Source organism: Lissotriton helveticus, chromosome 5_1 (assembly GCF_964261635.1).
Source record: "Lissotriton helveticus chromosome 5_1, aLisHel1.1, whole genome shotgun sequence".
NCBI lineage: Eukaryota > Metazoa > Chordata > Amphibia > Caudata > Salamandridae > Lissotriton > Lissotriton helveticus.
Window position 1 is genome coordinate 1,880,952,735 of NC_136065.1, and position 12,038 is coordinate 1,880,964,772.

The 12,038-nt window shown below is 43.7% G+C and overlaps 1 protein-coding gene across 1 annotated transcript in view; it reads right to left on the reverse strand.

Moving 5' to 3' along the window:
• The window catches only part of WNK4 (WNK lysine deficient protein kinase 4), a 410,636-nt gene that overhangs the window by 45,565 nt on the left and 353,033 nt on the right, over positions 1-12,038 (reverse strand). Inside the window, exons 13-14 of the mRNA XM_078645359.1 lie at positions 5,897-5,951; positions 4,213-4,368 (exon numbers count right to left, since the gene is read on the reverse strand). Coding sequence (XP_078501485.1) covers positions 4,213-4,368; positions 5,897-5,951 — 211 coding nt within the window. The remainder of the gene's footprint in view (positions 1-4,212; positions 4,369-5,896; positions 5,952-12,038) is intronic.

Below are 12,038 nucleotides of genomic sequence, written 5' to 3' on the forward strand. Positions count from 1 at the left end.
CCCGGTACTCATCATCTATGGTGGTGGGCCAAAGAGGGGAGGGCAGGACAGAAGGACCTGGGTAACGGGCCCCATCTGACCACACACCCCCTTCACTCCACAGTACCTACCAATGCTTAATTTGTAAAAAGAATATGTCTCAGGGCTCTCGTCGGGAGGTCAAGGAAGCTTGCACTACATATTGCCCCTGCCCGGCTGCCAATGACAGTAACAACACAACTACTAAACATCACATTCCTAGAAGTATGACAGTTCGGACTATTTCAGGCCCTCTAAAGCTATAAGTATAGCTTGGGCGGCAGGTAATAATTATTTTTTAGCTAAATCTAATTATTAATCAAATGTTGTTGTAGTTATCTCTAAATTAGCCAGACAGCGCCACCTTGTGGCAGACTGTCACAGGCGCTGGTGTTGACAGTTCAGTGCCTGTGCTGAACACCGGAAACCACCGGCTCACATTAAGCACTGGTACCCACAGAGCATGGATACCCATTGTACATCATTGGGCACTGGGTAGGGGTCAAGGGCATGGATCATTGCTAGCACATCTGCCCAGTGCCCATTAGTACCTCACAGGCATAACCTGTAACAAAGAACCAAGCCTGGCTGCAATACTAACTGAAAGACAAAAAATTTACAGAGGAAACAAAGTGTACTTCAGAATTGAAGTCACTAACGGTGTGTACCTTTCTCTTTCCAGACATGTTGAAAACTGGACAGATTTTATCAGTGTCTAAAACAATAGATATTTGCCCAGCGACCTGTGCTTCTTTGTTTCCTATCCGAGGCCCAGAATCCTAGAGCCAGACTTGCAGGTACATGTCACACTTACTGAACATGAGACAAATTATTCCCAACATTCCCCACTCCGCCTTCCGAGCAGAAGCAACAGGGGGCTAGAAACCGCGTCGATTCATACTGGAACTTCACAGTTTATTTCGTGTTGGCCTCAAATGGGGAAATCTTATTAAAAACAAACAAAGCTAAGGAATAGGACTGTGGAGCAGTCGGCGGGCATGCGGTTGTGTGACAGAGTATGGCCTTTGTTCCAGGGCAGGTGAGCCTGTGGTGGAGCAGATGGTGTTGCTGCAGCTGCTTGCTAATGTGTTATTTTCTGTTTTGGGATCAGCACCCTAGACCTGTTGTTAGGGTCAGTATGTGATGTACACAGAACATGCTGTTCCCTGCTGCTTGGGTGGGGAGGGCCATACCGAGCAGCTGGAGCAAGATCATTATTTTATCGATGGGTCCAAGACATGGAAATTTACCAGCCCTCTGAACTTGGTGTCCTATTGTCATCAGTATGCCCATATATATTCATTAGTGCTGCGATGGGGTATCTTACTTGTACTGTACTGTCACAGACCTACTAGCTTTTCTGTACCACTGCCTCATCTGGAAAGCCATCCATTCTTCTGTATGCTTCTTTAAAAGCTAGAATCATCAGCAAGGCCTTCATGAACCTCTAGATCATTCAGCCTAAACCTTACATTCAAGCTTGATGTAGTGTTAAGAGACTACAGCCTCTCTATGAGGCTCTGTATACATGTACTTTCATATGGGAAATGTCCTTTAGGAGAGAGCCGGAATCACGTTGTGCCTTCACAGCGCCGGCAACAGAACAAATGTGTCTTTAGCACACAATCGTTCTGCACGCAAGTCATTACAACGACTTGCTTTAGGGGGGAGCAATGTTGGAGTGGTGGAATTAAAGTCCAACACCTTCTCTAAAGTCCAACACCTTCTCTACTGTTGTGGCAGACTGGAGTTGGAATAGTAAATACAAAAATTCCAATATCCAGCACCGCCATAAGGTAAGTCGTTAAAATGACTTGCGTGCAGAAATGCGTGCTAAAGACGCAATCATTCAAATAACAGAGACGGCTAAGGCATGCACGAAAAACGCATGCGAAATTCCGTCATACATTCCTTTGAGGTTCCTATTGCCCTCAAACCCTTACAAAGTACACACATCCTTAGGGCAGAGAGGGGTGGCCTGGTTGCTACTATCTGCCTTTATGTCTTGTGTTCCCCTCAACAGAACTTCTTATTGGGCAGGACCACTGTTATTATGAGTGAAGGAATGGAGAATTAAACTGGGAGGCAGGGGCAACTTAATTGTGCTGAAAAGAAAGGGCATTTTATGTTGGATGTTAAGCAAAGAAAGGTTAATTATGCACCCCATTCTGCAGAATTATCTATCTAGTTTGACATGTCTATACACATTAATGAAAAGTGAATTCAAGTGCCATACAATGTACAGGGGTTTTTGATATAAGAAAATTGTACACATTCATCAAATACTAATCAAAATGTTAGTCAACAACAATTGATGATTCTACCTTTCATAGAAGCACTAGAATGGTCTCATATTTACAATGTCCAGTCTGACTTGCAGAAAAAGAGTTTGTGTAAAACATATACAATGCTGCAATCAGCAGAAAACAACACTACACAAATACTGAGCAGAGATACTCTCTTATTCTGGACACTCCAGTTATCTTTTAAAACTTGAATTCAGTTTTGGTTTTATTTTTATTCACACCTTAGACTCCCTGGTGGCACCTGTTTCCATTATGAAACAGCCATGTAGAACAGTGACGTGCATTAACGATGTATTAGGTAAGTGTTTCACCAGAAGGCGCTTTAAGATTTAAGACATTTGAGGCAAGATGTATTAAGCATTTTTTTATAGTTGCAAACAGCCTGATTAGTAGAATCCTGCAGTTTGTGATCCCAAAAATGCATTTTCTTATGTACAAACCACAAATTGTGATTCAGTAAGGGTTTGTGACTCAATACTGATTCTAGATTTGGGAGGCATGTGCTTAGGGATTCTCTTCCAAATAACGAATCGGATTGGTATGTATTAAGGTTTTGCAACCAAATTCTTGTTGCAAAATATTAATCCTTTAACCTCCTCAAAGAAAGTGGTAAGCGATTCGTAAACATGGGACAACTTCTTCACTGTGAATGTTGACAGAAACAGTGATAGTGGTGAAAAGCTTTTGTGAGGGTAATGGAGGTATAAAAATTGTATTTAAATGAGACACATACTGAGTGGAGTGGTGTGGCTCACTGGTTAGAGGCGGCAGACCCGGAAGCAGAGGACGGCCCGGGACCAGGGTTCAATTCCCAACGCGGCAGGGTCGTGGACCAGGGTCAGCGGACTCGATAATTCTCGCTTCGGTGCCTACTCTAACCAGGGATCACACTCGGCAACTCTGGGCATTAGCTTGCCTCAACTCCACAACGGCCCCCCACATACACCGGGGATGCCTGGTTTCACCTTGGAGATACCCAGCAGGGATCATCTCACAGGGAAAGCCAGGACGGGTTCCCCAGTGGTCTACAGCGCTGAGACGCCCCATTGCTGGGGTAGCCATGCGCTTTACAAGACAACCTAGCATAACATACCATAACTGACAGGATGTTGAAAAGATATCTGCATTAAATAAGAAAAGAGACAGGCAGAGGGTAAACACACTGCAGGACAGAGTAATAAAACAATATGGAAACAAAGCGTATCCTACATACACAGGTAACATAAAATACCACGAGCAGAATTAGAGATAATGATATCACACATGCACACACACACATGCATGCACACACACACACAAACACACACACACACACAACTCCGTCTCTCTAAAGGTAGCCAGACTTCTTTCTCCCCTTTTCTGAACCTAAGTTGAACCTAAAACGTATGCATGTTCTGGTAATTACTCACACATTTTTATTTCTCCAAGGGCAAAATATTTTTCCCTAAGGAGAAAGCCCTTCCCTTACTCCCCTATAGAATCCGGGGTTATCCATACCCTTCCTCACTGAAAAAGAACTGAAACCAGACTTGGATAGAGTAAAATTCCTACTGTTTCCAGGGTGGAAAGCAGAATAAGAGGAGTTTGTGAATGCCCACACATGCATTCGGTTGTAGGCACAGACAAACTTCCAAGGCAAGCCATGTATTGGAATTTCTATTCTCCCACCCATTTGAGTAACGTTTACAGGGGCGAGAACTCCGTTCCCATTGTGAGATATTCCATTGTAAGTTGCTGGAAGCTGTGTAAAAGGTAAATTTGGAGTTAAAGATACATTTAGAACTGAATTTAACTTTGACAGTACGGTCCTTACAATCTGGTTTTGAAACGTAATGGCCGCCTGCAGTGTCTAGCTGTCGAGAGTACCTAAAAGAGAGTCTGATGTTACCTGTAGACATTGCGGGAATATATGGTCGCATCCCAAGAGGAAGTGACATTGAGGACGCCTCGAACCCACCAAAGACCTCATTCTCCAGGATGGAATTGTTTGGGGACTGGAACGCGGGGGACTGCATACCCTGATTGGGACTGGTGCACCCCAAATCTGCAGGTCAAGAGAAAGAAAGGCCAGTCAAAGAAAGAGCATGCACATGTACAACACCATCTACTGTCCCTGTCCTCCCTTCCTGCAAAGACAAATGAGAAAAACTATTCTTCTAAGGCAAAGACTATGAGTGGCCTGGTATTTTGTGAGCTAATTATTGCACCCCATACAAACCAACACTGATGCGTATAGAATGTATTGGGTCCTATTACAAGGTTTGCCCTAGAAAAGGAGCATGAACATATGCCTGATATTCACAGCAGTTTGTTGAATTCCTGGTGTGCTTTAGGCCTCTGGCGGTCCTCACCAGTACTACAAGAGAGTGCAATGACACTTTACCTATGAAAGCAACTGCAGCCAAAGCCCCTATCAAACCATTGCACCTGTATGTGGAGGATGTAAAGGAGGACTCTGGTCATGGGGCCCAGACGTTCAGAAATAATTTATAGATTTTTATAATTATTTAAGAAATGTTAAGACACACACAGGTGTGAGATATGTGGGGAGGAGGAATTAAGGTGCATTAGGAAAACTGACACAGCCTGATACAAGTCTACATGGCTGCTGCTTACATGAGCCTAGTGAATTGCGATAAGCAAATAACCTGTATTTTATAATAGTTGCAACTTATGGAACTGTTTTCATTCTTGCCTGCCAACAGGTGAAATCTTAGCACCTGGACTGTGGTGTGTGGGCCGCATGGTGCAGATCTAGAGAGCTATCATCGGATAATGTGGCAGGAACTCACTGTTTGCGTGGGGAAGAGGAGAGCTGAATATAGATGTACGAGAGGATGCAAAGAGCTTAAGTTCACACACAATCCTGACTGAAGTGATCCAATCCTGTCTGGGAAGGTGAGATGCAAACTTTATCTCAGAAGTCAGAAGGCTCTGCCATCATCATCTGTAACCTGCTGCATGGGTACGGCAATATGCCTCATACAGCAATAGTTTGGCAATAAGCCAAGAATGAATATATAGTAAGTAGTTCTGTGTTTGAGGATCTTTATATTGAGAAGGTTGATGGCAGTGTTGACGCCCTAATGTTGCTGGACCGATCAACAGCACTCAAACCCGTTGACTATTCCCTCTTGTGGAATTGGCTAGCAGAACCTGGGATCCGAGACCTCATTTTGAATTGGGTTACTCCCTTTCCAAAGACTAATAAACAGTGTCTACTTTTATTTCTTAAAGTGCGACTGCCATAGGGGTCTGTATTTGCTCTATTTTTATTTAATTCTCTCTCAGAACTTCAGATAAACTACTTTACCCATCTGATGCAAAATGTTATATGTACACTGACAGCATTCAGCTTATGCCAGCCAGGTTGTTGGTGAGCAAATAACTTCCTAAAACAATATCACAGATCCTGTTGGCCAAATTGGACTTCCTCAATTGAGAACTGAAGTGCCAGCCTGGTTGTGTGGGATTCTCGCCCCCACACTATCCAAGATGGATCCGGAAGCTGGGCCTTAGTCAAGAGGAAGATTCTTGGGTTAGACAACCCTCTGTGCAATGTTTGTACTTACCACTCAATGATGAGGAGGAGAAGGACCGGGATAACTCTTGTAACTTCAAGTCAGCCTGCAGAAAGAATAAGGGAACACAACATCACATAACAGGCATTTTAAAGGAAACTGGAAAGGCTTGCAAATGCATTGCTTCTATTATTATGGTAACTCTAGTTGTAAGGTGCAGTGTTGCACACATCATTGCTCTAGAGAGTGTACGAAGTCTTCAATGAGTCTGCAGATCCTGGTATCTTGATTATGATTACTGTTTTTTGAACGACAAAAACTCACATATTGGAATTTAGTATTTAAAATAGAAAGTGTAAGGCCCAATTTTATCACAGATAACCATATGTCTTGGTTCAATGCTCCATCCCTATTGTTGGCAAAAATGTCAAAATCTTATCAGAGCTGCACACAATATTTGTAAATTGTTCTCTAAAATATTTTAAAATAATGCATATGACAATAGAACATTTTATCTAATAGAGGCAAAACAATGGAAATGTTTAGGTCAAGTTGAGTTGGAGAGTAATGAAATGTGGCGTGCGATGGCACACGACTGGGAGATGAATTGAGATTAAAAACAAGACATGGGCATAAGGACCGACTTATCCTGTCTAAGTGTTTAGCATGGCTGAACCTCTCAATGAAAATTTAAAAAAAGATGAAGGCATTGGTGCCTTCAACAAAAAAATTACAATAGTCGCCTGTCTGGTACATGAGGTTTAAATCCATGGCAGGTTTTCAGAACAATTATTGATGCGTGTTTCTTGACCACAAAATTCACTACACAATCGCACTCCGTTAGCACTGTTTCATCAATGTAATCAAAAAAGTTCTTCAAATATTGTTCATGAATAAAGTTGCATTTATTGCTTTTGCTTGCTTGTTATTTCATTCATAACATTCCTTTATGAGTTTAAATCTCGCATGTTTTCACTTTTTTATGCCCGATGCATTTCGAGCTGCGCTCTTCCTCAGGGGACTTCTAATCTGAAAACAATATAGTACATATTCTTAATTGTCAAAGCTGAAGTGTAATCACCATTTATCCTGTCAATTTGTCTCCCCATTGTGTTCAGTGTATCGTCACCATACTTGTATACACCTTATAGCCCTGCATATTACGTGTAAACATATCATTGAAAACTTTTCATTGCAATTGCTACACTAACCTTGGTTCTCCTCCCGAGTACGTGTCCTTCGTATGTGCATATTCAATTGTCACACGTATGTCTGTAATCCATAAAATTATTCATCAATGACTAATTCGCAAAGTACACATTACTGTCATACATACTCAGATGTACGTATCTAATCTAATAAGTATCTTACCCGCTCTATGTGGACCTTAATTTCTTTCGAACTCCTTATCGTGTTCCGGCGTGTGGCGTTCTTCCTCACCTAACTCTATGGTGTATTTCTATGCTCCAAAGCGCTTCCGTGTGTTTACCGGTCACGTGATGTAAGGCGTAAACACTAAAGGCGGACTACCGGCCGTGTATGCGATGTATCCTAGTCCAATAACAAACCAAGATCGTGTTCTTACACTGTGGTATATATGCCTACAGTCTTATGCGCCATATTAATGTGGTAGAATGGGGAGACATTTTTAAATTAACACAAACATACCACAGATACTAAACGTCAAAACGTATACTGAATGTCAACATGTAAAAGGCTGTTCGCCTATAAAAGACTAATATAATACGGTAAATAAATAGATCGTCCTTATGCTCAAATATGGCACGAGATATCAAACATAATCATTACAATTCTTCAATCGTCCATGGTCTGTATAATGACCGTGTTGTATTACAGATAACAACTAAAGTCTAATCGTTCATTAAGCCCCTTCGGCTGTAAGGTACATAAAAAATTCATCCAAAATATTTCTCGCTTTAGTAAATTTGTATGGTTGTCCCTTCCTGGCATTATGTTGACAACTTCCAGAATGCAATATTTCAACTGGGATACATTGTGATTTGCGTCTACAAAATGAGACGCTATGGTGGATTTCAGATTTTTTAACCTAATGTTGCTCTTGTGTTCTACAAGTCTAGTTTTGACCTTTCTCTGTGTCTTGCCCACATAGGAGAGTCCGCAGGGGCATCTCAGCATGTATATGACATTGCTTGTATCACAAGTACCTGATACTTTCAAATTCACGGGTGTTCCCTTGGTAGGATGATTAATGGTGTTACCTTTGATTATAGCTGAACAATTTCCACAGTTATGACACGGGAGAGTTCCAGTGTATCTTATTGTGGCTGCTTTCTTAGGGGTCTTAATCAATTCTTTCAAATGTTTTGTCCTTTCGTAGGCAAATATGGGTGTTATGGTGAACAGACCTTTGAAATCCTCTTCAAGTGCCAATAATGGCCAATTTCTCATGATAGTCTTCTTGATTAGGTGACTTCTTGTTGAAAATTGTGATACAAATACTTGTCTTTGTTCATCCGGTTTAGGTTGTGGAATTAATAAGTGTTGTCTTTGTAGTTTGTCTGCACGATCTGCTGTGGATTCTAGGATGGATTGTGGATATCCCCTCTTCTTGAATTTCATTAAGGTGTCATTCTTGTGTTTAATGTATAGGTCATGTGATCGTGTATCAAATTTTTCAACAAGAAGTCACCTAATCAAGAAGACTATCATGAGAAATTGGCCATTATTGCCACTTGAAGAGGATTTCAAAGGTCTGTTCACCATAACACCCATATTTGCCTACGAAAGGACAAAAAATTTGAAAGAATTGATTAAGACCCCTAAGAAAGCAGCCACAATAAGATACACTGGAACTCTCCCGTGTCATAACTGTGGAAATTGTTCAGCTATAATCAAAGGTAACACCATTAATCATCCTACCAAGGGAACACCCGTGAATTTGAAAGTATCAGGTACTTGTGATACAAGCAATGTCATATACATGCTGAGATGCCCCTGCGGACTCTCCTATGTGGGCAAGACACAGAGAAAGGTCAAAACTAGACTTGTAGAACACAAGCGCAACATTAGGTTAAAAAATCTGAAATCCACCATAGCGTCTCATTTTGTAGATGCAAATCACAATGTATCCCAGTTGAAATATTGCATTCTGGAAGTTGTCAACATAATGCCAGGAAGGGACAACCATACAAATTTACTAAAGCGAGAGATATTTTGGATGAATTTTTTATGTACCTTACAGCCGAAGGGGCTTAATGAACGATTAGACTTTAGTTGTTATCTGTAATACAACAAGGTCATTATACAGACCATGGACGATTGAAGAATTGTAATGATTATGTTTGATATCTCGTGCCATATTTGAGCATAAGGACGATCTATTTATTTACCGTATTATATTAGTCTTTTATAGGCGAACAGCCTTTTACATGTTGACATTCAGTATACGTTTTGACGTTTAGTATCTGTGGTATGTTTGTGTTAATTTAAAAATGTCTCCCCATTCTACCACATTAATATGGCGCATAAGACTGTAGGCATATATACCACAGTGTAAGAACACGATCTTGGTTTGTTATTGGAGTAGGATACATCGCATACACGGCCGGTAGTCCGCCTTTAGTGTTTAAGCCTTACATCACGTGACCGGTATACACACGGAAGCGCTTTGGAGCATAGAAATACACCATAGAGTTAGGTGAGGAAGAACGCCACACGCCGGAACACGATAAGGAGTTCGAAAGAAATTAAGGTCCACATAGAGCGGGTAAGATACTTATTAGATTAGATACGTACATCTGAGTATGTATGACAGTAATGTGTACTTTGCGAATTAGTCATTGATGAATAATTTTATGGATTACAGACATACGTGTGACAATTGAATATGCACATACGAAGGACACGTACTCGGGAGGAGAACCGAGGTTAGTGTAGCAATTGAAATGAAAAGTTTTCAATGATATGTTTACACGTAATATGCAGGGCCATAAGGTGTACACAAGTATGGTGACGATACACTGAACACAATGGGGAGACAAATTGACAGGATAAATGGTGATTACACTTCAGCTTTGACAATTAAGAATATGTACTATGGGGAGGAGCCAAGATGGCGACCTGAACGGACGTGCCGATTCCCGGCTCCGCGAGCCTGGGCACCCAGCACCGACATCCTGCCTTTTATCCTGACTTTTGACCGCTGCGTAGCGATGCTGTGACCGCGCTGATTCTACCTGTGATCTTCCGAGGTCCCTGCGTGCCGTACTGGGAGAGTTATCGTCGTGCTGCCTGGACGACCGCCGTAGCCCTGGCTCTGGGACCCGTTTGCCTCCTCTCCGCCGGCGGTCACTGGCCCGGCAACGGCCTGCTGCACCCGAGGTGCGCCGGTGCGCTCCTCCACGTCGCCGTCACAGGGGGAATCTGACGGACCCTTGACCACCCGAGTGCCTCGCTCCATAGGGACGACTCGTCGTGCAGCCGTTTACCCGCTGTGGATACCTTCCCTGGGTGGCACTGCGACTCTTCGAAGCCGCTCCATCTTAGTGGTCACCCCTGTGCTTGCCTTGGCCTAGAGACGGAGCGGCAGTGGCATCCCCCGTGCGGCGCTCCAAGGCCGTGTATTGTGCTGGCAACGGCGACCCGGAGTGCGCTCACTTGAAACCGCGCTCGCCCCCTTCTCCGTGTCCGCATCCCGGGGAAGAAGAAATGGCGGCTGCCTTCCCCGAGATGGTGAGGGCTGTCTCGTATTGCAACTATACCACCCTGCCCGATGGCGAGCCGGAGGCTGCACTTAGAGAACCATCCCCCACTATGGAGCTGGAGTGCCTGCAATCGATGCCACCGTACGGGGCCATCCTGGCCGCACTTGCTGAGCTCCGCCGTGACTGGCGTGCCTTCTTCGGTGAACTGGGTGGGCGGCTCGACGGTATCCCTCTCTCGGATCGGGGGAGTTCGACCAACTATCAGGACTGTATTGGCTCGCCTTTGTCTGTCTCTGTAAGGGATGCCGGGATGCGGAACGAGTGCGGGGAGGTGTTGACTTTCCCTATTTGCCGTGATGCCTGTGAACGGCCGTCCAACAGCTTCAGTGGCGCTACAATGTTTCCCCTTTTGTCGGGGTCTGAGACTTTGTCTGCGGAGCGGTTAGTGTTTCAAACTTTGACTTTGCTGACATCGGTCCCCTTTGAACCTGCAGCCTTGCAAGCATTTTATTTCAGGCGATGGATTGGATGTCTTTTCATGAGTTCGGGGGTGATTATCCTGTGTGCCTGCAGCTCGGCAAGTGACTGGTGGTGCCCATTTTGTCTCTGCCTCTCTTCTTTTCATCGATGGTGGCCATTTTGTCCTCCGGCTTTGTTTGAGTCGGACCTCCCCCGGAGGCCATGTTTGAAGAGACGGTCAAGATCTGGCCAGGGCTGAGGGAATCTTTATCAGTGCTCGTTATGGACTGGCTGGCAGAGACTCGACTCGGACTGCTTTTCTGATATGTTCATTGTCATTGTGTGTGCCTACTGTGCCAAATTGCCCGAGTCGTGCTGATTCTCTCTTCTTTTGTTTATGTTCCCCCGAACTGCATAATTTTGCGCTGATTTTATCTCTTGGCTGGCGTAGACCTGAACGGATATGCTTTCCTGGAACATTTGTACGCGCTATTTGCAATGGTCCTTTTCCATTTTAGGTTGCAATTGATGTGTCCGATTTTTGATCCTTTTTAACGGGGTGGATGTTTTGGCGGGCTGGGGGTCTGAGGGTGAGTATTGCTGTTCGTGATATCGGAATTTGTGTTTGATCGGCTGGCGGGGACCCGGACTGTAACGCTATTTCGGTATAATTAGGGGCGCTATTTGTGATATCCCTTCCCACATGCGGTTACAACGACTGTGTTCTTTTTGACCTTGTGTAAGGGGTGGAAGTTTTGTGCGGGCGGTGGAGTCCGGGAATCAGTGATTGTGGCCCTCCTCCGGGGTTAGGTGTTTCATGGGAGTTTTAGATTAGGCTGTTCTTTTCTTGCTCCCTATATCTTCGGTGTTATGATACTTTTCTCTTTTTCTTTTCTCACTCTCTTATTCTATATTTCGGGTTTATTGGGCGACAGACACACTGCGGGGGGGGGGGTAGGCCGTAGCCTCTGCATGCGTGTAGGGTGGGGGGTTGGGGGTTGGGTTTTTTGGTTTCTTCTGTTTCTATGGTGCCTTGTTTTTCTTCTTTC